We start from the raw sequence: 27,161 nt of genomic DNA, 5'->3' as shown, positions 1-27,161 counted from the left end.
GAAAACACAGTTACACCAAACGTCTGGGACAGGAAGATTTGTTTTAAAGGAACCAAGAAAATGCAATAAAGTACTAGATTCATTTGAACCTACGGCAATTTTGTACTTTTGGAAACAGCCAGGATTAGTACTCATTTTAAAAAGAGGGCTGAGCACGGTGACTCACACCTGTAATCCTAGCACTTTGGGAGGTCAAGGTGGGTGGATGACCTGAGGTCAGGAGTTTGAGACCAACCTGGCCAACATGATGAAACCCTGTCTCTACTAAAAATACAAAAATTAGCTGGGTGTAGTGGCAGGTGCCTGTAATCCCAGCTACTTGGGAGGCTGAGGCAGGAGAATTGCTTGAACCTGGGAGGCAGAGGTTGCAGTGAACTGAGATTGTGCCATTGCACTGCACAGCCTGGGCGAAAAGAGTGAAACTCTGTCTCAAAAAACAAAACAAAACAAGAAAACCTGTCAACAGATGAATGGAGGAAAAATTGTAAGAGGTGTGCGCATGTGTGCGTAATGGACTATTATTCAGCCTTAAAAAATATCTTGCCATTTACAACATGGATAAACCTACAGGACATTATGCTAAGTGAAATAAAGCAGACATGAAAAGAAAAATAGAAAAGAAAAATAGTACATGATCTCACTTACATGTGAAATTAAAAAAAAAAAAAAAAAGAAAACACCAAATACATAGAAACAATAAAACACTGGTTGCTAGGGTAGAAAGGATTTGGGGAGATGTAGGTCAAAGGGTACGAAATTGAAGATATGCAGGATGAATGAGTCTGGAGATCTAATGCACAGCACGAGGACTACAGTTAATATTTTATTGTATACTGGAAATTTACTGAGAGATTTTAGGCACGCTTACCACAAAAAATGGTAACTATGCAAGATATATTAATTTGCTTAACTATTGTAATCATTTCACTATGTGTATCAAACAGCATGCTGTAAACCTTAAATATGTACAATAAAAATAAAATTTAAAAATAAATAGAAGAGAGAGAAGAAACTGATCCCCCCCCCGCCCGCCCCACTGACTACCTGTGATTTTTTTCCGTGGTTGGTAGGTGGTCAATAGATTCCTCATTGATTTGGTACATTTTCCGAAGTATGTGCTATGGTATAGACAGGTATTTGGTGGGTCGGGCTGTCTGTCTGTCTGTCTGTCTGTCTCTCTCTCTCTCCTCTCTCTCTCTTTTTTTTACTTTCTTTCTCTCACCTTATAAAATAGAGCGGTATTTGGAGAGGAGGAAAAGCCAGGGGAAAGTTCTCAGGTCATTTTGAAGAATGCCTAGTTAAACTAAGCAAGCAAGTTTTGCACCTGGGACCTCTTGAGAGCCTTGACTCTTTTAAGAAGCATCATGGGCCGGGTGCGGTGGCTCACACCTGTAAACCCAGCACTTTGGGAGGCTGAGGCCGGTGGATCTCAACGTTAGGAGTTCGAGACCAGCCTGGCCAAAGTAGTGAAACTCCATCTCTACTAAAAATACAAAAAAAATTAGCTGGGCGTGGTGGTGGTCACCTGTAATCCCAGTTACTCCAGAGGCTGAGGCAGGAGAATGGCTTGAACCCAGGAGGTAGAGGTTGCAGTGAGCCGAGATCGCACCACTGCACTCCAGCTTGGGTGACAGAGCAAGAATGTCTCAAAAAAAAGAAGCATCATGACTCTCTGAGAGAGCTTACAATGCGCATGCCTCCGAAACATACTGGATGAGGAACACTCTTACCCAGGAGCATTCCAGGGAGGATGCAATCAAGAGCCATTGGCTTGGATGGAAAACAAACTCCAAATCTTCAGCCCTTTTGGCTTCACTCTCAGCCAAAAACAAACACGACTGACTGCTGTGAGCAAGAATGGTTCAGAGACAACAGGGGCCAGAGGCTGCGGGCTGCCCCAGCTCATCCATGCCAGACTCCTCTGGGACCCATCTCAATAGGGTAGGGACAAGGTAACATCCAGGTGCCCCATGGCCACAGCCAGGTCCGGGAGAAGGAGCTGCTCACCCCTCACCTTCAGGAGCTCCCAGGTTGGCCTACAATCAACCCAAAACACCGGGCCTCAGGCAAAGTCACGTGAGCCTTGATACCATCAACCTCCTAGCAACAAGCGGAAAGGAGACATCCCCATCCCCCTGCCTCCCCTCCCCGTGGCTGGAAACTTGAGATGACAGTGTTATGCCAGGCCCAGTCTCTCCCTGGAACAAGGCATTCCTGCTCACACAGCTGCCACCTCCCCTTGGTTACCTTCTGCTTCTCCTCTGGTCATCTGCCTCCTCCACTAGCTCTAGAATAGTTTTACTTCCTTGGATGTAGGGTAATTTCTCTGCAGTGACAGCCACAGGCTGTCCACAGAGCCAACAATAGGCCACTTGTCTATTCTGTGCACATTTTTTAGGGATCCCAAGTTGTTCTTTCTTTCTGATTTAACTACAAGTCATTTTGTTATTATTTCATACGATATGTGCTCCAAATGCTAAAAATTACATAAAATTGCAATGCTTTACATGGGCAAGTTCTAATTCCCTAGTCAGTTATTAAAACCAGTTGCTCAATACAAAATTATATTAAGGAGAACAACAAAGATAATTCAGCAAACCCATGAGGAAAAAAAAAGAACATCTTAAAATTTTAAATTAAAAAAAAACCACCTTAGAACTATCCTAGGACTAAGGCAGAAACACATAAGACCTCTATGGGATAAACGGCAGCAGTTTTTAATTGTACCCCAAAAACATTTTGGATCAGGCCTCACAAAAATACATGCGGCTTCTGTGGAGTTCGCCAGTGACTTCATGGCCACTCCAGCAACGGCTGTTTCTGACATTAGTCTTAGGAGTTAGTGGAAAGGGCTGATAACTCCTCCATGGCTGAAATGCCCTCTTCCCCTGGCCTCCATCCCCCACACTTGGCAAGTTTCCCGCTGACCTCTCTGGCTACTTACTTTTTCTTTTCTCTGATGCTGGAATTCCCCTGGGCTCAGGCCTAAGGCCTTTTTCCTTCACACCCTCCCTTCCTTCCTGGGCGATTTCATCCATGACGGTGGTTTCAGTTACCATCTGCCAGCCGGCATCTCCAGCCCAGACCTCTGCACAGAGCTCCCGAAGCACAGACCTCACGGCCCGTGCTGCAGTCATCCTTATCTCAGCAAAGGGCCCCTTCATCCAGCACAGAAGCCAGACCAGCCTTGTCCTCTCCCTCTCCACGGTGCCTCGTTACCCCATCCAGAAGCAACCCTGGTGGTCTGCCTGGCTCAATATTTCTTAAATCTACCTACCTCTCTGCATCTCCATCAAGACGCTCCACCTAAACTAAACGACGATCTCTAGTCTCTGAAGAGCTACTCCAACGGGGTCCTAACCACACCCCTTCTTGCCCCCCAAGCCAGTCACTAACCTGCAGCCATTCTGATCTTTCCAAAGTATAAATTTGGAACCATTCTCCAGCTGTTCCTGAAAGCCCTCCAGCAGCTTTGCACTACACTTAGGATAAAGGGCCCCATCCTCAGCCTGGCCTGCAGGGCTGTATGGGGGCCCGACTCACTCTCCAGCCTCACCCCACCTCACTCGCCCCTCTGCCATTTGCAGGCAAGACACAGTGAACTCCCTTGTGCTCCTCAAGTCAAACGTGCTCCCTCCCACCTTGGCTTTGTCTGAGCTGCTCCAGGAGTCCCCACCAGCTCCACCCTCCCTTCCCTGTTGACCCTCAGGTCTTGCTATGTACACTTCATGAAGCACGCCCCCAACACTGCCAGCCTGGGGCAGGCCCCTTGCCATGTTCTACTCGACAGCACTCACCCATTTGTGATCCTACAACCCTCGTGTGCCCATCTGCTCCGTGTCTGTGCCCTCAGCTAGACTCTAAGTTTCATGTGACCAGGGCATTACCCAGACCGGCTTACTAAAGTATTCCCAAACACTACCAGCAAAGATTTGTTCAGAGAAATGTGAATGAAACCTGACCCACTTGTGTTGGATGGTAGATTCCCGCAGAGGGAGAAAAATGAAGCATAAGAATGTATCTCCTTTTTTGGGGAGTGATTGAGACAAGCATATGACCCCTTCGCTCCCTCCAGCTTAAATTAACTTCAGCTAACCTCTCTGGACAGAACAGGAAGATCACAGGCCAATAAAAATAGCAAGAGGACAGAGGATCAAGAGAGGCCAGGGTGGGAGAGGGACTTCATAAGAAAACAGCAGCTCCAGGCAGCAGCTCCTGCATTTTTTCCTCCATTAGGAACATCTAAGCCTGTAACCTTCCTCCTCCCTCCCCTGCCAGCATCAAAGGAGGGGATGTCCATTCCCTCGTGCCCCTCCCATCTCACCCCGCCTGGAACCTGCCTCCATCTTTTATCACCTCTTCTCTCCCAATATCTTTCAGCTTAAAAAAATGTTTAAATCTTCCAGGCATGGTGGCTCATGCCTGGAATCCCAGCACTTTGAAAAGCCAAGGAGGCGCCAATCGCTTGAGCCCAGGAATTCAAGACCAACCTGGTAAAACCTTGTTGGTTTGAGACCACATGGTGAAATGCTGTCTCTAACAAAATTAGCTGGGCGTGGGAGGCTGAGGTGGGAGGATCATCTGAGCCTGGGTAGGTCGAGGCTGCAGTGAGCTGTTATTGTGCCACTGTACTCCAGCCTGGGCAATGGAATGAAGCCATGTTTCCAAAAAAAAAAAAAGATGGGGTGGGGGCTCAAATCTCCTGTTTAAACTGCTCTTCTGTCCTTCTAAACATATTTACTTAAGCCCATGGCAGGAAGGCCTCTGCCTGTTCTACACCATGACAACTACTCTTGCAAGACTTACCAGTGGCCAAACCCAGTGGGCCCCTCCCACTTGACATCCTCCGGGCTTTTGATACTATTCTCCATGTCTTCTCAAAGCATGCTCTTCCCATGGATTCTGTAATATCACACTCTTCTGTTCCTCCCTCTACCTCAGAAAAGTGCTATTTTTCTTTCTCTGGATTTTACCAAAGTATATCTCCGTTATGAATCGGGAAAAAACTGGTCCCTCACCACAGACAGCATGAGACAAACTGGTCTAGATCTTGCAGTCTTTTTAATAGATCTGTCTGCTTACACTGAAAAACCAAGAAACCTCACGATATAAACTTACCAACTTCTCTAAAATAAAGCCAACTCTGGGTCCATATTTCCACCAGGCGTCAGAGAGCAGAGGCTCAGTGGAAGCTACCCCTTGAGATGGGCGTGTACCACTGCATGACCATCCTCACCACCATTCCTGCCTGCTCTCAGGGTTGACACCTCAGACACCCACATCTCTGTTCCTGGCCTCCTTGCAAGTCCCAACCCAACAACCACAGTTGCCTTCTGGAATGTTCCCTGAGTGTCCCCCTGACCCCTCAAGTCTCTATACAACCATCCCTGTTCTCATCACCTCTCTGCCCCAGGGCTCCTCATGCTGCGTTCTTGGTCCTTACAGATGACCCCATCTCACACCTGAGTCACTCAGGTGTCATCCTTGGCACCTCTCTCCCTTCGATGACCCAAAGGTTTAGTGATTATTCCTCTCTTTCAATGTATCCATTAACTTGATGGTTATGTATTAAGTCCTGAAGATACAACAGTGAGCAGGGCACCCCACTGCCCCCGCAAAGCCTGCGCCAGCCGCCAGCTGTCTTCCACTCTGAGGACATACTCATTGCTGGGATGACACTCCATTTTCTGCCTTTACTTCCCCCAACACCCACCCTCCCCAGGTTCATCTGTTTTAAATGTCACTATTCTCTTGGTTTGTGGGTGGGTTCGGGAGCAGCGAGCACAGGAGAGCCTTTTTAACATAATTTTCATTTCACTCTGAATCAGCATCTTACCCTAATTAAAATTAGACTCTCTGCACTGCACTTGTGGAAATGAAGCTCTGAATACTCAACAATCAGCCAGAAAGTAAATGATGAGTCATTTATATAACACAGGCGAAATTTCATCATCCCGGAGGTTTGGGATATTCTGTTTCATTAAAAGGAGCCATTGAGATGTTTACATCTGTCAAGGTGCTTTCTTTAGGTTGAGGCATAAGTAGCATCATTCGATTTTCTGAAGGACAATGTACTTGGTTTAATCCAGGACAGCACACTCGTTGAGTGTGCCCGGCCAACTGCTCTTCCTCAGCCTTATGCCTTCAGCCCATGCTCCTGTCCATGCCAGCAATAGCACAGAGTTGCCCACCTCGCCTCTCAGTCTCCTCCAGTCTCAGTCCCTCACTTTGCAGAGTGAGGGTCTTCACTGCAAAGGCTCAATGGGCCAGTGCAAGATGAACCTAGTTCTTAAGTTGATCAGGGAGGTCAGGCGCTCCATCACAAAAGGGAGTCAACCTGGGGAACGGAGCCCAGAGCTGAGGGCCTGAAGGCAAAGGCCCCCATGTCTTGTCTAGACAAGGGCAGAGAGTGTGGCTTTCTCCTGCAAGCAGGATGAGGCAATTTCCATCAGCAGAACCTGGGCAGCAAGACCTGGAACCCATCCTTCACTGAGGGGACGCCTTCGAGACACTCCAACATCTGACCCCATGTACCCAACATGTGTTACAGCCATTTGCCTCCTATTCTCAACCTCACATCCTGGCTCCGACAGCCTCTTCCTCTGTCCACAAAGGGACAAGCTATGCAGGAGAGGTAGCATGGCCAACAGCTCATGAACGTGGTCTCTGGGTCCAACAGGCTGGGTTCATATCCCACTCCTGCCATGCGCAGTTATAACTTTGGGCAAAGTGCATAGCTTCTCGGTGTCTCAGTTTCATCTGTCAAATGACGATAAGTCTTCACAGGCGAGAGATGAGGGTTAAAGGTAGAGTGGACATGAGCACTTCAGCATAAGATTTGCCTGATGCATAAAGAGGATTCCCTCTGCAGAGTAAAATCTCATTTTAAATTTAAATAAACCATAGAAACACAAATATGGGCCAGCAGCATATGAGAGACAGACACACCCATATTTATTTTTGTTTGTTTTTCTCCTGGCTTTCTGTATTTCTGCCCTGGGGCTCCATGCCATTCCCTACATCTTTACAGTAAACTCACCTGACTCACTGGAGCTCGCCGGACTAGGGCTCTGCTCCACGTAATCAAAGGAAGCCCACCCAGAATAGGCTTCCTTCTCTCTTTGTCCATCCCACACTCAAGCCAGATAGGACTTGGCTCTTCCTCAGCCTTATGCCTTCAGCCCATGCTCCTGTCCACGCCAGCAATAGCACAGAGCTGCCCACCTCGCCTCTCAGTCTCCTCCAGTCTCAGTCCCTCACTTTGCAGAGCCCTCATTTCATACCTCTCCGAGGCTCTCTCCGGTCTACCTAGCCAAAGAAACTTCTGGCCACTCTGAAGCCCCTTGGCTACCCACTCGTGCCTCTCCTATGGAGGATCTAATCCAGGCTCCATCATTAAGCAGTTCCAGCCCCTGGACAAAGCCCTCTGCCCCCTCGAGCTTAGCTTCCTGGTATCTAGAAGGCAGACTCCACTGTCATTCTGGTCTCTCACACGGAACTTTTGAGAGACCAGAAGCACATGCCAGAAAGTGTGCCCAATGACTGAAAACTTCAAGGTGCTCTCCAAACTGTAGGCCTTTCCCATAGACGCTCTCATGAATGAACAGCAATTTGCAGATGAACACGTAGGCTCTTCATTCTGTGTCACTCTGCTTTACAATCCTCCGGGAGCTCTGAGGAGTGCGAAATTCCAGAGGCCCCCACGGATCTGCCAGCCACACAGTCTCTGGGTGCACCTGATGGGCTGGTTGAGCCCTCATACCAAAGGAACTCTGGCAGCACCATCACTCTCTCACAGCTTCTCAATTCCTCATCCCTCAAGCATTCGGCTCTAGGACTTAGAAACAAAATGTCTCCAAGTCTGCCCATAACTCTGCATTTTAAATGTTCTGTTGTCCATAATAACTAATTTCCATAAAGGGCCAGTAGGATGGAGCACAGCAGGACACAACAGGAGAAAACAAAATGCAGTAACGTAGATTTTATTTGACCAGCTAGAGCACTCAGAGAAAGTGTCAGACCACATCAAAAGGAATGGAGTCATCGTCATCTTTACACAACTCCCTTCACACTCTCTGAAAAGTCATGATGGAGAGGGGCGTAAATTACGGCGTCTTCAGCTAATTTTACATGATACACACACAAATGACTTTACTTTTCCTAATTGAGAAATAATGAAATCTTCTTTCCCTCCTCTCCGTGTCCTCTATCCAAAGGTTCTGCTAATTTAAAACATTTGGTGGAAAAATAATACTGGGGCATTGTTCTTATAAAAAAATCGAATCATTTTGAGTTTAATTCTAATCTGCAGAGAAGAATATGAACCTGTCCTGCATGATGGTACTATGACAAAACGAGTTAATTACCATCTCATCCTAAGATGAATCTACTTGTCATAGGAATAGGAGCCATTATTTCACACAAAATAATGACCCAGATAGAAAGCAATGACTGCATCTAAGGCAACCAATGACACAGCTTCATCTTGACCTAACTGAACGGCAATTAACAAGTGTCACCACTACATATATACAAATACGGCCAAAGCTATTCATTAAATATTTGCAATGAAAAAAAACCCACAAATGGTTTTTAGCGTTCTTCTTCCTGGGAAGCACCTGTGGTCTTCTACCTGGTGTGATGACAGAAAAATTTACACATGTAAAATTCAGCCATCAGTTGGAATAGCCCTGGGCACTGGAGAAGTACATGGAGTTGTCCTCTGCTCTTTGCACACAGAGGTGGTATTTTCTTTAGAAATTACGGCCAGCAACAGAAGAGAGGAGTAGGGGGAAGAGGGCCCAGTCCCATTATTTTATCCCACTTCTTGTTGTCATGGCAACTGGACTAGAAACTAAAACCACAGCCAGCAATGACAGCGAGAAATGCTGGGTCTTTCCAAGTCCAGCCCTGTCCACTGACAGACAATGCGGGGGCTAATGGAGGGGCAACCTCAACACACCTGGCTCCTCCAAGGCAGGAATGACCATAAGCCACATTTCTGTTTAGAGGAACAGAGATGGAACTCTGGGATAGACATCTGGAGGCACTCCAGGTCAGAAATCTCACTGCTGCCCTGGTGTGCAAGCTGTCCAGTCTGTCTTATTTAAAAACCAAGTGTATAACAGTAGCAGGATGATATGATGGGCTTTAAAGCATATTATTTTCAAAACGTTAAGAACAGAATTCTTATACTATAAGTATTCACTTAATGTTATCAATAGGTGCCTGGAAACTGAGACTTTGAGCAAAATGACAAATAAAACCAATTTTCTTCTCAAGGTTAAAACTAAACCACATTGAATGAAATGGAGGACCTTCTGTATGCTGTTTCACTAAAAGTCAGTTTCCAAGAACCTACTGACAGTGTTAAGGACTTATTCTACAAATACAGAATGAGCAGGTGTCATTTACTTAACAAATTACCTGATGAATCATCAGATACACGTGTGTATCACACATACTCAGTGGGGAAAAAAAGAATGCTGGTATAAAAGTTAAAATAAAGACTGGCTAATGTCCTTCAGGGCATAAAAACCCTAACTTTGAAGGCATTTTCCATTGGACAGATGTACATCTCCACTTGGGTACTATAGGAACGATACCCCAGTAGCCCGCAAATCGGGCTGTTTCCTGAAGAACTGAGACAGGACCACTGTCTCAATGGGTCAGTCATGCAATGCCCTAATTTGGTTAAGACAAAGTCACCAACTCATATCAACTCATATGTTTTCTTTCTTTTAAGAGACTGAGTCTTACTCTGTCACCCAGGCTGGAGTGCAGTGGTGCAATCATAGCTCACTGTGGTCTCAAACTCCTGGGCTCAAGCAATTCTCCCGCCTCTCCTAGCCTCTAGAGTAGCTAGGAATATAGTCAAGCACCACCATGCTCGGCTTTTTAAAAAGACTTTTTTTTCTTTTTTCACAGAGATGGGGGGTCTCACTATGTTGCCCAGTCTAATCTCAAACTCCTGGGCTCAAGCAATCCTTTTGTCTCAGCCTCCCAAAGTGTTGGGATTACAGGCTAAGCCACTGTGCCCAGCCTCAAATCACATGTTTTTAAAGAGCATATTTGAGAGTGGGCAGCACCTCATGCCTTCCTTTCACCCGCTAACCCCTCAAATATTCCAAGCATCTGAGTCTTAATTACAAAACCATTTCTAAAATGAGTTTTTCCTGGTATTCAGATCATAGGGTAAATTCTATCTCTAGGATGTCCCTATACAAGTTGATTATTTGCAGCAATCCAAACAAAGATGGCTCTATTTCTATAGAAAGCTACATCAGTTATAAAAACACTTGTGTTCTCAGGCTTATGCATATGTGAACAAAAGCTACTTGCCCCACCCCCCATTTCTTAAATAATAATCTGAATTCTACCAGAGTAGAAAGAGCCTCCCTCATCCTCGTAAAATTACCAGAAATTCTGACCTCAGAGATCATCCGGCTCCTGGTCTATGGCCCATAGACCCACACATGAGCCATACATGAGTGGCTACTCCCAGAGTCCCCGGAGCCTGAACACTCAATACATGTTGAAGGGAGGGTGGCAGCAGGGAAACAAATCTCCTTTAAAGGGACAACCTAATCATTTCACTGTTCTACAAAATTCCTCTCAACGCCTTCCCGCTGCCTTTACAGTCCAGTCCCAGCTGTCTCTGGCCTCTTCTCCCGACCCTCACTCTCCCCCGGTGTTCTTTTGATTCCTCTCGCTCCCTCCTGCCTCAGGCCCTCATGTACACTGTTCCCTGTTTGGAGGGCTCCCCAGCCTGCCCGAGCACAGCCGCATCCCCAAAGACACCCCGTCATCCTTCCCATCTCGGCTTCAGGTACCTTCTGGATCCCCTTGCTCCTCAGCTCCGGCCACTTCCCGCTGGTAGAACTCACTAGTTCGGCTGTTTTAGTCTCTGTATCCCAGCATCTGGTACTATTCCTGGCCCAAAGCTGACAGCTGACAATATTTATTAACAAATTCCCTAATTGGCTGATTGGACCTCAAATCACAATCACCTGTATGGGGTGGGGAATTGTCAATTACTAGGGAACACTGGGTAAGAAAGAACAAGATAAGCATCAAGCAGTGAACTCAGCCCCAGTTTGGGGCTGGGACATTCCTTCTGTAGTAAATGTCCTATTAAAACTCAAGTAGACCCTACGGTTGGGCACAAAACCTCATATGGCATGAAGAAAGGTTCAAAACCAGACATATTTCTGGGCAGATATGAATTCCCTACAACTAGGCAGTTTTTCCTGGTACGATCGAATGTGGGTGGCCCAGGACTCTGGCATGCTCCCACACTAGGAAGGGAAGGGGGCTTGCAGCAATGAAGACCCACAGATAAAAGGAAGGTGGGGTCTGGGAAGTCACATCACCTTGAGGGTTTGAAAGGAGGCCTGGTGCTGGCCTGCAGCTCTGTCAGCTGTTAACCCCACTCCAGCTGGGAAAGACAGGACCCAGGCTCCTGCATGCCTGGGGAGGAGGGGTTAGCCATCTTGTTCCAGAGTCCGCTCTGGAGACGGCTGCTCCCCTGTGGAGCTGCCCAAGGTTTAGGTCACAGCTTTTGCATGGCCTCTGCCCTAAGCCAGCTCCCTGCCTGTTCACTCAGGTGAACACTCGCAAACCTCTTCAACGGTACCCTGACTGCAGCGCTCACCTTCTTAATGAACTCTGGGATGAGTTTCTGGTCTGTCAGGTGGTCTAAGGAGGAACAGCAATCTAATTCCAAGATGTAGCCTTCATTGTGAAGATCACTCTTCTGAGATCTGAAGAGAAAGAAAAGCACACACACAAACAGATTAATATCTTGCATAATTTGGAGACAGTCTCACTCTTGTCACCCAGGCTGGAATGCAATGATGCGATCTTGGCTCACTGCAACCCCCACCTCCCGGGTTCAAGCAATTCTCCTGCCTCAGCCTCCCGAATAGCTGGGATCATGGGCGCCCACTACCACGCCTGGCTAATTTTTGTATTTTTAGTAGAGACGGGGTTTCACCATGTTGGACAGGCTGGTCTGGAACTCCTGACCTCAGGTGATCCGCCCGCCTTGGCCTCCCAAAGTGCTGGGATTACAGACGTGAGTCACTGTGCCCAGATGCATATTATTTTTTTTAAAAAAAGAATCACTGGGTCTTTAATGAAGCCCCAAATTCTTTCCTGAAAGTAATGCCAAAAAGGCACTGATGAAAAATAGTTTATGGAAACTACTCAATTAATATATACAGATCCACATCATAGAAAGACCTCCAAGATGCAGCATCGTGTAAAACACATCATTATAGAATGATGGGTTTGGTACAATACAGCTTACATGTTACACACACACACATACACACACATACAAGCGCTCACTCCAGTAATGTCTATTTCCCATTGGTTTATATCTGCCAGGGCACAGAAAAAGAACAAGCAAGACATACACCAAACCAATAATAGCAGGTACCCCTGGGGAATGGGGAGGGCTTATGTGGGAACTGGGGCTAGGTGATTATGGTATGGATGTGGGGGTGGTGATCAAAAGTGACTTTAGCCATAATCCCTAATTTTTTTCATTTTTAAATGAAAAGGATATATTCCTATATCACTTAGAAAATTAAAAATTAATTTTAAAAAGACTTTAAAAGGGTTCAACCCCTTTAGAGGGCAATTTGACAAAATCTATCGCAATTGAAGATGCATTAAAGAAAGACTACCAAGCAACTAAAAGAAATTCTGGGAAAACAGTGTGGGTGTAAAGGGCTGTCTGAGGTGAAGGCCTGCGGTCTTGCTGTCAAAGGAGAGGCTTCCCAGCACACCCTGCCATCTCTGCACACAGGGACTGCCTTCCAAAGCACCACCACACAGACATCCCTGTGATACAGCACAGTTCAGAACTGCACCCATTCAGGACAGCCAGCAGCAAGAGCTCACCAGGAGGAAATTCCACCACTTCACAACCATTCACAGGCAGGGCTCCTGTACGACACTCTAGCGGAAGCCACGTGGTTGTGAGAAATTGAAGGGGATTCCTTGGCCCAGCCAGGCATATGGCAACAAGAGTGGTACTGCAGCTACGGGCTGGCAGAATGTGTTCTCTCTCCTGGGTGGCTTGTGGTATTGGGGAGTGGGAATTAGAGACCAAGGTTCCAGCTCCTTGTCCAGGGCTCGTCATGTACACAGCTCATCCGCACTGGTGGAGGAGGGAGCAGAGCCCTCCTGGCCCACTTACGAGGCTGCTCTACCGAAAAGGGGCCCCTGCAGCTCCTGTGAGAGCAGGACTGTCCAGAAAATCCATACAGCAGGTGCTTCCACACTGAACTCCTGAGGTACATGCATCTCACCAGTTTCTAACTGTGTATTTGCTGTAACATTTTAAATGAATTTCTAAGATTCTTATATAGCATTAAAAGCAATTAGGCTACCATTAACCATCTGTGTATGATTCACCTTAAATTTAAAAGTGAAAAAAATGAAAGAGGATTTGGTTTTCCCCAAGTGTGCCACTGTGATTTGATAAGCAAACTTCAATAGCTTATTTTTATTTTTCCTTCTAATATACCCTTCCAAAGGTAGGGCACTGTGGTGCACACATTCAAAATGTGAAAGAATAAACTGATTTCAATCTGGGACAAACTAATTCCAAAAGAATAAACCAATTCTGAACCCTAACCTTTTTGCCTTAATACTTGGTCAGAGACTAGACTCATGTTTTGATTTCCTCCCTAAACAAAAGACCTATTAAGAGGAACTAAGGCAGATGATTCCAGACTTTTGAAAAAGAAGACTTGGTCAAGGCACACTGTCATACGTATCATGTGAGGTCTCAAACAACAAAAATCAGGATGAGGGAAGGGGGTTCTAAAATCTAAAATCCAGCTGCTCTGTTACATGGAAACAAATGTCAGTCTATATGAGGTTATTTAGAAATATCCATTGAGATTTCAAACGAATAGACTAAAAAACTTTTCAAACGAAAAGACCAAGTCAATGCTGTGTCCATTAAGTACAACGTTCATAGGCTGAACAAAAGGAAGACAAGTCTGTCTGTAAGCAACTCACAGCCCAGATCGATTCTAGGGAATCATCTGTAGCATAGAATCTAATAAGTACCATCTTTGGTTCTGGAACAAGAAGTTCCATAACAAGAAAGGAAGCTCTGGTTCATTTAATCAAATAATTAACTCAGTTACATTTGAACTGAAAGGAGCACAGAAGATCAAGAAAAATAGGCATTACAAATTTTTTAGATGAACCATGGAAAATTACATCTCAGCCTATGGTTTCTTGGAAAAGCAAATCCAATGCATATTGGGGAATAGGTGAGCAAGTAATAGGCATTCCCCTGCCTTTGAGAATTAGCTCCTCAATTTGAAATGAAAGGATTATAACACTGAAGAATGACTGAAAGGGACAGGAAGGGGGAAATATCCCTAAACCCCTCGAGGACAGATGCTGGCTGCCAAGCCTTGAAGTCAGCACTCTGTGATGGTGCAGCTGTGGCCTCACAGAGGAGGAGCTGAAGGCAGAAGGCACAGTTACACAGAAACTCTCTCCTTGCCACTAATCCTATGAAAAACAGCATTAAATCCACTAGCGAAGTCCTTTAGGGCTGCCAGAGGGAGTTTCTGGGCTTCTCAGCACTGGAGGTGGGGAAGTGAGGTGGTGGTGGGAGGACCATGGTTGTTGTGGCAAATACACCCTAAGATGACCCTCCCCAAAATCCCCACCTCCTGGTGTTCACACTTTTGGGCAATCCAGCCCTTTGAGTCGGGGCAGGGCCTGTGACTTGTGTCTACTCAATAAAACATGGTAAAGGTGATGGATGTCGCTCCTGTCATGGCTTTATGTTATATGACTCCCTCTGAGCTAGAGAATCCCTTACTGGCTTTGAAGAAGAAAGCTGTCAGGAAGAAGGAGAGAGCCACATGGCAAGAAACTACGGATAGCCCCTGGCTAACAGCTGCAAGAAAACAGAGATCCCAGTCCTACAACTACAAGGAGATGAATCCTGCCAACAAACTGAGGGAGACTGGAAGTGGGGCTTTCCTCAGTTGAGGCTCTGATGAGACTGCAGCCCCAGCCAACACTGATATTACAGCCTGATAAAATCCTGAAGCAAAGAACCCTGATAAACTACAGAAACCATATGATAATAAATATGTACCATTTTGAACCATGAAATTCGTTATAATTTATTACAGAGCATAGAAAACGAACACCAAAAAAAAAGAAAAAGAAAAAAGAAAACAAATACAGTTCCTGGGGAGGAAGACATGGCAGTTTCATGCTTAGAACAGGCCACCCACTGGTGGCCAGGACTAGGCCCAAACCCACAAAATTCAGCCAGACATCTGACAGCAGCCTCCATCAGGTGAGGCGTGTTCTGTGTCCCTGAGGGCAGGGACCACCCTGGGAGACAGAAGTGGACATGTCCTAGAAGTGACTTCCAGGGGCTGTGGCCTGGCTGTCCAAGATACCACAGGACAAAGGAATAAATATTCTGCTATCAACCTAGTTTCTATGAAAGAAGCATTAACCTGAAACTCCCGGCTGAGCAGGCATTGCCACCTTCCTATGGGGTAGTGGAAATACCAGGTAGGCTCCCCAAAGGGCCACGTCATTGTATCATCCTGGAAGAGAATATGGGAAACCACCCAACTTCCCCTGGACAGAAGTCCAGATGGCTTCCCCTTTTGGAAAGGACAGAGATATCTGATTTTAAACAGTAAGAAAAAGAAAACACAGAATGCATTTCCGGGGATGCACGCAGGGTTGACTAACAGCAAAAGCGCCCCCCTCCCCCCGCCACCCAGCCTACTTTATCTGGAAATTAACAGTAAGCACTGTCCAATTCAATAAAGACACTCTGAGGAGAGCATGACTAATAATAAAATATGCTTCCCCATCACTCACCATCCCCAACTTGGTAAATTCCAACAGATTTACTAGTTAGAGGCTACTGGTGCTAGAGCTAACTAGAGGTAGGTAATACACCAGCTGGGAGCCTTTGGGCAATTAAACTTTCTGTGCTTCAGTTTCTTTCACTGTTGAATGGGATATTATACGGAGCTATCTCTTAACATTGCTGTAAGGATTAAATAGGACAAAAAGAAGCAAAGCCCTTAGCACAGAGGTACAACATCCAGGCTCAACAAATCCTACCTGCTACGGATCTATTATGATCATCTATAATTGTGTTCTTACTTTTCCTTCCTAGCACATTTCACAGTTCATAATTACTCATTCATTCATTAAATATGGACCAAACTACTACTGTGTCAGGTACTATACTTTAGCATTCATCAATAGATAGAAGAAACAAAATCTCTGCCTTCATGGAGCTAACAATCTAATAGGAGGAGAAAGACAATAAGCAACAGACATGCATGAGCACCTATCAGAGTATACCCAATGGTGGGAAGTCTTGGAAAAAAAAAAGAAAAGGGCTGGCACGGTTGCTCACGCCAGTAATCCTAGCACTTCGGGAGGCCGAGGTGGGAGGATCATCTGAGGTCAGGGGTTAGAGCCCAGACTGGCCAACATGGCAAAACACTGTCTCTACTAAAAATACAAAAATTAGCCAGGCGTGGTGGTGCATGTCTGTAATTCCAGTTACTTGGGAGGCTGAGACAGAATTGCTTAAACCTGGGAGGCGGAGGTTGTAGTGAGCCAAGATGGCACCATTGCACTCCAGCCTGAGCAACAGAGTGAGACCCCATCTCAAAAAAAAAAAAAAAATGGAAAGAAAGAAAGAAAAAGAAGAAAGAAAAGAAAAGGAAAGAAAGAAAGAAAAAGAAGAAAGAAAAGGAAAGGAAAAAAGAAAGAGAGCAGGGTAAGGTAAATAGGTAAATGGCAGGGGCAGCAGGGAGACAGTTGTGGTTTTAATGAGGGTGGTCAGGATAGCTGCACTGAAGAGGTGAAATTTGGAATAAAGACTTCCAGGAGGCAAGGGACTGGACCATGGTAATATCCAGGGCATGAGCTCTCCAGGCAGAGGGAACAACAGCCCATGCAAAGGCCCTAAGCTGAGGTCATGCAGAGAAGCCCTGTGGCTGGGGCTCAGTGCAGAAGGGCGCAGGGAGGAAGACACAGTTGGAGAGCCTCAGGGGAGCTGGATAGTACAGACATTCAGGCCACGGTGAAGACAGTGGCTCTTACTCAGAAGGACAGAGGAAGTCCATGGAGGGTATGGAACAGAGAAGTGACATGATATGGTGAGTTTTAAAAAGGATCTCTCTGACTGTAAGGGGCAGCCAGGAGCCCCTCTAAGTGGTCCAGGCAGGAGATGATGGTGGCTTAGACTGGGTTGGCAACAGTGTCCTAGCAGCAGTGAGAAATGCTGGGTTCCAGTTATATTTCCAAGGTAAAACCTTCAAGATTTTCATACGAACAGGTTGTGGGGTGTGGAAGGAGGAAAGCAGATAAAGATGACTCCAAGGATCTTTGCCTTAGCAACTGGGAGAATGGATGACTTTGCCAGAACTATGATGGGGAAGGGTTGGGTGGCACAGGCTTAGTGGGAGAAGAAAGATAACTCAAGTTTCAGATATGTTGAATATGACATATCCAGAAGACATCCAAGTTGAGATGTGTGGTAGACAGTTGAGTGTATATATATATACTTGAATATATATACTCAAGTCTGAATGGCAGGAGAACAGTCTGGACTGCAGGAAAGGCAGCTAGAGATATAAATTTGGGAGTCATCAGCCTCCGGGTATTACTTAAAGCATGAGGCTAGATGAGATCTCCATTAATGTAGCGAGAGAAGGGTTAAGAATTTAATTTTGGGACCCTCCACCATGAAGAGGATGGGGAAAAAAGAGGATAAAACAACCAAGGAGCTAAAGAAAGAATAACCAGGGAAGAAGGAAGAAAACCAAGAGAACATGTTTGTTTTCCTGGAAGTTAAATCAAGGGAGCAAGTCAAGGAGAAGGGTATGAGACATCCTGTCAATTTCCTCAATTAACAAATGTATAATCTCTCCAATTTCCTTATCCTCTTGAAATCCCAAGAGGAAAACTGGATTTCATATACCCTGTGCAAATAGGTGTGAAGAAATCTGTTAATCTGTTTATATGATTATCTAGCAGATATCTATCTGCTAGATAATCATATAAATTGGGCAGATTGTCAAATTTAAATGTTGATTTGGGTTTAGAATAGCTTGGCTCCTTGAAAAAAAAAATCATCATCTTGCTGCTGAGTCATTTCTCAGAAACGGCCTGGGGAAAAATGAACTAAAAAGAGCTCTGACCCATCTCACATCTTGGGACCCCCTCTTATACAGAGCACTGGAGATTTGAGAGGCTCTACTTCACCATTCCAAAGGAATTTTCTGAAAGAAGTGAGAATAAAAAGATACTATGGGCAGAGATGTGATTTCCTGAAAATCAAGAATGAATAAGACAAAATGAACTCAGATCTTTACAGTGTAGCAACACAGTTTTAACAATGCACATAAGCAGAGTTGTTCTGATTGCTGGAGGCAATGGAGAAGCCACTAAGACATCTGAGCCCCGTTAAGTTTTAAAAAGCCATCACAAGATGACAACTAAATGCAGTGTAGTACCCTGGATTGGATCCTAGAACTGAAAAAGGACATTAACAGAAAAATGATAAAAATCTACAGTTTAATTAATAGTGAAGTAACAATGTCAATTTCTTAGTTTCACAAACATAGTATGGTAATGTAAGATATTAACGGTGGTGGGAAACGTGGGGAAGTGCATATGAGAATTCTCTGTAATACCTTTGCAACTTTTCTGTTACATCTCAACTTATTCCTAGGCAGGGTATGTTGTATCTGCCACTCTCCTAGAGATTTTCCTTGGGACATAACTGAACAAGTCCATGGAAAAGGGAAAAATAGACAGAATGACTTATAGAGATGAGTAATGTGGACTCTTGTATTCTAAGAGGAAAATAAACCTTCAAGGAAAAAGACCAGGGATAATGAAATAGAAGAATGGGGTCTGTGCTTCCTCTGGTTAGAAAAACTCAAAACTACTTCCAACTTCTTGCTTTCCTTACTTTTTAAATTTTTTTTATTATGGTAATATACACATCATATAACATTTACCATTTTAATCATTTTTAAGTGTACAATTCAGTGGCATTAAGTACATTCGCAATGTTGTGCAACTGCCATCACTATCCATTTCCAGAACTTGTTTTTCTTTCTTTCTTTTTTGAGACAGGGTCTCACTCTGTTGCCTAGGCTGAAGCGTAGTGGCATGATCAAGGGCTCACTGCAGCCTCAATTTCCTGGGCTCAAGCAATCCTCCCACCTCAGCCCCGCAAGTAGGTGGGACTACAGGCACATGCTACAATGTCTGGCTAATTTTTTTTTGAATTTTAGTAAAGATGAGTTCTCCCTATGTTGCCCAGGCTGGTCTCTCAAAGTGCTGGGAACACAGGCATCAGCCACTGCACCCGGCCTCCAGAACTTCTCTGTCATTCCAAACAGTCCTCCTTTCTTTAACACCTTATATCCAGAACTTGGGCCAAAACTGAATGTGAACAAGTGAAAAAAGCACACACACACTAAATAATGCTGGTCAAACAAACATATGAAAGTAGGGAGGCCGAGACGGGCGGATCACGAGGTCAGGAGATCGAGACCATCCTGGCTAACACGGTGAAACCCCGTCTCTACTAAAAAATACAAAAAACTAGCCGGGCGAGGTGGCGGGCGCCTGTAGTCCCAGCTACTCGGGAGGCTGAGGCAGGAGAATGGCGTGAACCCGGGAGGCGGAGCTTGCAGTGAGCTGAGATCCGGCCACCGCACTCCAGCCTGGGTGACAGAGTGAGACTCCGTCTCAAAAAAAAAAAAAAAAAAAAAAAAAAAGTAGATTTGGACACTGAGCACCTGTACATGAGCCTTTCCTAACTGCAAGGAAGGAGACAGCAAAGAGTCTACGTGCCCACATGCCGGAGAAATTCAAATGTCAACACAACTGGCCACAGATGTCAGCGTTATTTCAGAACATATTAAAAGACCACCTATTCTGTGTCAGGCTGACCTCATTACTCATACACAAACATCAACTGTAATGAAAACTGTGTGCAAACTCAGAGACGTACCTGGAGATCTTCACTCACCACCACCCCAGCGTCTGCCAAGGGTGGTGTAGTCATTCTCCAGGCAGAGGAAGGGTCAGAGGGCCAAACGAGGGCCGCACATTCAAAGGCCTATGGGCAATGAGTGAAAGATTCTTTCTGAAACCAAAGCACATAATCTAGACATTTTGTTCTCATATAAAAGCCTGCAGCTTTGGCCTTCCAGGCTCAAGCAATCCTCCCACCTCACCCTCCTGAGTAGCTGGGACTACAGGCGTGCACCACCACACCCAGCTAATATTTATATTTTTTATAGAGACAGGGTTTTGCCATGTTGCCCAGGCTGGTCTCAAATTCCTGGGCTCAAGTGATCCTCCAGTTCGGCATCCCAAAGTTCTGGGATTACAGGCGTGAGCAACCGTGCCCAGCCTTGTCTGACCCATTGAAACAGCCCCTCACTCTGCTCTCACAGTGGTGGGACCTAACCCTTTCCTAAGACATTAAAATAGCATTTTTGTAACAAGTACTGCTACTGCTTATGAGTGCTTTAAATATTGGTGATTGTCACGGGCAAAACAGTTAACCCTCAAATCATGACAAAGTGCCAAGTAGTAAGTTGAATATGCATTTTGGTCTCATGAGAAGATCTAAAATGAGGCCACTAAAAAACAATTGCCTGTCGAAAAATTATTATAAACTATACTTCTAAAAAGTAAGTATGTGACTAAAAACTATGATACACATAACTTTTAAATAATAAACATGTAATAAATCCCATTTCAGCTCATAAACCCCTTAGATCTCTTCAAAGACCATCAGTTTAAACGATGTCTTCTTTTTCCCAGGACATTATGAAAAGGAGAGAGAATGTGCAGTTCATCAATGGGTTATTTTTGCTTCATTTAGAAATAATCAAAAGAAATGGTGACAAACACAAACAGATTACTAGGCACTTCTCCAGCCAGGAAAAAAAAAATACTAAATGTCAGTTGACAGAAACAAATTCTCTATCTCTGGGAAACAGGAAGGAATTTTAAGATTTTGTTTCCCAAAGCAACACCAAGCTCAGATAGAATAATCAGAACAGTTTTTTTTTTTTTTAAAGAAGTATTAGGGAGAGAACTGAGCTATAGATCTGAAAGAGATTTGTCAATGAAAGAAAAAGAAGGCTATTCCTAGTTTCATTAACTTATGCATAACTAATGACAATAAAAATCTCCACTTATTCATTCACCTATCCATCACCTGCTTGGCTGCTGACCACATATGAGGGATTGAAGGCGCTGCTCTCAAGTCTAGATCCTGCCCTCAAGTCTAGATAGACTGTATATAAACAGAAGTGCTATGAGAATTCAATTATTTCCAGTGTCAAGGATCAGGGGAAAATTGAAGGAGCAAGGCGCGTGTGAGCTGAGTCTTTGAGTCTGTATGGAAGTTAGTCATGGGACAATGGATAAAAGGACATTCTAGGCCTGAGAACAGAAATTAGTGAAGACCTAGATTGAGAAAAGCATGAGTTATATGATGGAAATAATAAATAGGTCAGTTAGGCAAAAGGTGTGTGAAGGTGCGGGTTGCCTGTAACTCAGCAGGGGCTGTCACGGCAAGCCTAGGGAATGTGTGGGTGAATCCACTGTTAGAACGAGTCTGTGACTGTGGGCTCTGCAGTGACCGGGGCAGAATAGTGGGAAACAAAGTTAGTGAGAAAGGATGGTACTCGCCTTAACTGTGAAGTACAGAAGAGTCACGGGTGGCCTTAGAAAGATACTACGACAGATTCTGGGAAGACGAAGCAGGCGGCAGTGTGTATGATGCAGGAAGAGGGGAAGTATATTTTAGGACAGCAGCAATGAGAACTGTGCTGAGATTTTTGTCGAAGGGAGTGGGCAGATGGAAGGGCAATATTTCTTGTCCCTGCAATTGGTGGTGGTTGTGGGCAGAGGAATAACCTGAACCTTCCCAAAGATGCTCCCAGTACAATAGGGAAAAGGTTTCCCATAATTTTATGAACCCTCTTTGCAAAATGAACCAAATCTACACAAATGCAAAGAGGCTGTTGGAGTTAAAAGTTTCCACTACAGCAAAACTGAAGAAATACTTGAAGAAAAAATAGTCAAGTAAAAATCCTAGCGAATCTTTAAATAACGCACCTCAGTATAGGGTCCCCCAGGGGAGTTGTGAAGTAGGAAGCACAACGAAGGAGGAGAATTTACCCACAGATGAGTCATTGTCCTTTCTTCCAACATTCCCTTCCCCTTCCACAAAAGACATTCAGCACTTCTGTTGAAAAGAGTTTGGTATCTCTGGGAATATTCTGGACATGACGGGGGAGATGTGCAAATGATACTCCCACCACACACTCTCTCAGGGAGCTGTGCACGCCTACTGGGGACACATTACTGGGGACATTTAACTATCCGATCCTGCTATTTATTCTAGAGAAATCATCCTATCTCGCCTCTTACTGTCAGGGCTGGCTCCCTGGGAGACAAACCATCAGCCACTGTGCACTACAAGGAGTGTACTGTTAATTGTAAAGACCAAGAGGAAAACAGACAAACTTTGCCTCGGTGCTCCCTGTCTAATGGAGTTATGAAAGAATTTCAATCCCCAGCGAGCTGGGCTACAGAAAAGAAGAGAGCAGCCACACAGAATGGGAGCTGGGGGAGGGTCCTGCTTTCTCTGCGATGCTGCAAGGCCCTCCTTTACATTGACTGATGTAGAAAGAACTAATATTAGTAGCGATGCATAATTAATAATATTTTAACGCAAATAGAACACTGAATAAAAGCAGTCTGCCTGACATTTACTGGTTCAGAAAAGTCACATATCTGCAAACAAAAATAGCAATAACAGCTTTTTGCTATTATTAAAAAACACACGGATAATAATTAGCAAAGCAACATAGGAATGATGTTCATGAGACTCTCTCATGGGCCCTGTCCAGTTAGGTTACAAGAAACCTCTTCTCTATGTGCACTGAACACACATGTTCCACATTAAACTTTGCTGATTGTTTTCTTCTTTTCTAAAACATCCCACCTATACCCCCTAATTGAGTTAGGTGAGAGAAATTGTTCTATATCTGTACAGTCCAGTAAAATAGTCACTACCCATGTTTTGCTACTGAGCACCTGAAATGCAGCCAGTGCAACTGAAGAACTGAATTTTTAATCTTACTTAATTTTAACAATTTAAATGGCTATACATGGCTAATGGCTGTGTTACAGGAAAACACAGCTTAAATCTGTTCTTAAAGTTTAATGTGTGTACAAATCATCTGGAACCTTGTTAAAGAACAGACTCTGATTCGACAGGTCTGGGTAGGCCTGAGAGTCTCCATCTCTAAGAACTCTCAGGTGATGCTGATGCTGCTGGTCCATGGATCACACTTTGAGTAGCAAGATTCTGACTGCTTCAGGAACCACCAGTTCCAGCGAGTCTCAAATGCTGAGTGGATCAATTGTCTCCAAATTTTTCTGATCACACAGCCTGCCAGAAAAAAATTCCTGAGTACCACTGTATTAACATCTTACACATGTTATAAAACAAAACATACAAAACAGAAAATCATAAACATGAGAAATGATGAAATAAGCAATATTTTATAATGATGATCACAGTGAGTTCACACTATTAATAGCTAATACCTCAAGGCAAAATATACACTTGAAACGAGATTCATTGTTAAGAATAATGGAACTATAATCCACTTTTCTTTTTTTTTTTTTTTTTTTTTTTTTGAGACGGAGTCTTGCTCTGTCACCCAGGTTGGAGTGTAGTGGCACGGTCTCCGCTCACTGCAAGCTCCACCTCCTGGGTTCACACCATCCTCCTGTCTCAGCTTCCCGAGTAGCTGGGACTACAGGCACCTGCCACCATGCCCAGATAATTTGTTGTATTTTTAGTAGAGACAGGGTTTCACTGTGTTAGCCGGGATGGTCTCGATCTCCTGACCTCGTAATCCACCTGCCTTGGTCTCCCAAAGTGCTGGGACTACAGGTGTGAGCCCCCGTGCCCGGCCCGACATTGTGTTTTAATCTCACACTGTGTCCCACAAAGCTCTTACAGGGAGAGATGGGTCAGTGTAGCCATTTCTGCAGGTGTGCATGAGAGAGAGAGGATTTTACATTTACATTACTGGTATTCTCTTCAATCTACAATCACTTCATAGAAAATTTTTAAAGCCATGTGTATATTTCATGAGAGTTAATTTAGCTAAAATTACCAAAAGCGATCCACTAATTCACCTCACTGACATCTCAGTTGAAAGTGCTTCCCTGAACCAAGCCCTTCTGCAGCCCCTCCTGCTCCACACAGCACAGGTGACCTCTGACGTACACATCAAGCCAGGACACCACCTTCAACCTGAATGCTAAATATTATGATACATCATCTCTTTCCTTTTTTTTTTTTTTTTTTTTTTTTTTTGAGGCAGAGTCTCGCTCTGTCGCCCAGGCTGGAGTGCAGTGGCCGGATCTCAGCTCACTGCAAGCTCCACCTCCCGGGTTCAAGCCATTATCCTGCCTCAACCTCCTGAGTAGCTGGGACTACAGGCGCCCGCCACCTCGCCCGGCTAGTTTTTTGTATTTTTTTTAGTAGAGACGGGGTTTCACCGTGTTAGCCAGGATGGTCTCGATCTTCTGACCTCGTGATCCGCCCATCTCGGCCTCCCAAAGTGCTGGGATTACAGGCTTCAGCCACCGTGCCCGGCCTCTTTCCTAATTTTTCAATAAAATATATAAAAATGAACACAGTTCTCCTTCAACATTAAATATGTCTACCCCACTTTGGTAATAACCACTGTTTACATAGTACATAGAATTTTCCAGAATTATTATGAAGTTCTGAAATAAAATTTACCTCCAACAATAATATTGAACATTACGTTCTTGAAAACACAAGGTGGAAATTCTTCTTAAATTAGTATGTTAATATAACTACAATTTCAACAGAGGTTACCAGGAACCGAAGAAAATTACTTCAGGCTTTATATGGAAAAATCAATGTCCAAAAGTTGTCAAGATCCTAAAAAAGAATAGCGCCCTGGCCGGGCGTGGTGGCTCACACCTGTAATCCCAGCACTTTGGGAGGCCGATGTGGGCGGATCATGAGGTCAGGAGATTGAGACCATCCTGGCCAACATGGTGAAACTCCGTCTCTACTAAAAATACAAAAAAATTAGCTGGGCGTGGTGGCGCATGCCTGTAATCCCAGCTACTCGGGAGGCTGAGGCAGGAGAATCACTTGAACCTGGGAGGCAGAGGTTGCAGTGAGCTGAGATTGCGCTGCTGTACTCCAGCCTGGTGACAGAGTGAGACTCTGTCTAAAAAAAAGAAAGAAAGAAAAAAAAAAAGAATAGTGCCCTACTAGATGTTAACATACATTGTAAATTTATTATCAAAATAACACGGTTCTGGCACAAAAATCAGTAAGTAGATCAAAGAAACAATAAAGAATCAGGAATAGAATGGGATGTACATATAGAAATCCTAACTATAATAAAGGTGGCATTTATTCAATGGCAAAGTTATGTTAACTTAGTAAGTGCTCTTGGCAAAAGTGGCTACCTAGAAGAAAATAAAAGTTAGACTCCCCGTCTTACTCCCTAAGTAACCCACTGGTTCTCAAATGGGGGCAGTTTTGCCCATCAGCAGACATTAGGCAATGTCTGGAATCTGTCACAACCGCAGGGATGGGGGGTTTGCTAGTAGAATCTTGTGAGTAGACACCAGAGAGTCTGCTAAATGTCCCACAATGTACAGGACAGTCCCATACACAAAAATGTCAATAGTACCAAGGCTGAGAAATTCTACCCTTACCTACCTTAACCCTCAGAGCTAAACAATTAAAGAAGAATGCTATTAGAAGACAAGTGCCAATGTGAAACCTGGTTTCTCCACTCATGACATGTGTGGACACTGGCTTGGACAAGTACCACTCTGAGTCTCATTTCCTTCATCTTGGCTTTTGGGAATAATGATAATGTATATCATGAAGCAATGACCACGGACTCCAGCCAGTCACAGCAGTAAATAAATGGTAGCTATGATGGCTGTTATCAAAAATGAGAAATCATATGAAGAAGTACCTACAAACACATAAATGTTCTTTACAAGAAAAGGGGCATTATGTTCCTAAGAGATCCAGGTTGCTTGACGGAGCAATTTTGGAGACTTAAACTATAGCAATATATTACAAATTCCCCACGAGCAGGAACTGTGTCCATCTCATTCTCTCTGACAAAGACTGCTACCTTAGAGGACCCAACAGACATGTAATAAATACATTTTTATGTTGTTTTTAGGGAGCAGAGAGAAAAAAACACACTGATAATCCTAGAACCATTATTTACATATAATCATTTGGTGCAGAAACTGACAAGACCCAGCCAGCCTGCTGAATGGGGCCATTTGGGGAGCTCTAAGTGGTTTGCAGTAGTAGCCCTATATTCTGAAACTAGCTGGGGAATTAGCAAAGCCTCTCGCCCCACAGTGTAGCCATGGGGACTGAGGATGCTACAAAGCCCAGAAAATTCTCAGAATTCTCTGAGGATGTTTCTATAAGCTCTGGGGCCTCTGAGTTGAAAGACGATGTATTTCTGTGCCATGAGTCTCAAGATGGAACTTGAGTTCTATACTCACCACACACTCCCACTACCCACTCCAAACTTCAGAACTGAGAAGTCATTAAGAACTTCTTCAGCCTCATTTTCCTAGACATAAAATAAGAAGTGGGGAATGAGGGAAGATCAGGGTACCTTTCAGTTACAAAAGAGTGCATGTCTAAAACCTCTGCTGAAAGCACAATGATGTTTTTAACAAATATTAACAACAAAAACAACCATCATGAGGACATAGTGAGAATTAATTATAATACTGAAAACATACAGGAATGAAGCAAAGTGCTCTCAGACTCTCAGAAACAGGTGTTATGTGAATACAAGTTGCTAATTGGGTTTTTAAAGTCTTTGTAGCCATTTTAAGTTGCAACTCATGGTCGATGAATAGGAAGTGAATGAAATGATGTACTCATATTTATCATATCTTCACATACTTATAGCATTTTTATAGCATTTACATCTTTGTAAATGGTTCAATCTTTCAATCATTTAAAATAT

General features: G+C 44.4%; 1 protein-coding gene across 8 annotated transcripts in view; it reads right to left on the bottom strand.

Annotated features, from left to right (window-relative positions):
• The window catches only part of LOC105490417 (raftlin, lipid raft linker 1), a 203,413-nt gene that overhangs the window by 81,720 nt on the left and 94,532 nt on the right, over positions 1-27,161 (bottom strand). For all 8 annotated transcript variants that reach the window (XM_011756010.2, XM_011756009.2, XM_011756007.2 and 5 more), the window contains one exon: positions 11,654-11,762. In XM_011756010.2, coding sequence (XP_011754312.2) covers positions 11,654-11,762 — 109 coding nt within the window. The remainder of the gene's footprint in view (positions 1-11,653; positions 11,763-27,161) is intronic.

The sequence above is a fragment of the Macaca nemestrina genome, chromosome 2 (genome assembly GCF_043159975.1).
Source record: "Macaca nemestrina isolate mMacNem1 chromosome 2, mMacNem.hap1, whole genome shotgun sequence".
Lineage (NCBI taxonomy): Eukaryota > Metazoa > Chordata > Mammalia > Primates > Cercopithecidae > Macaca > Macaca nemestrina.
This window is presented reverse-complemented; position numbering and strand designations above follow the sequence as displayed.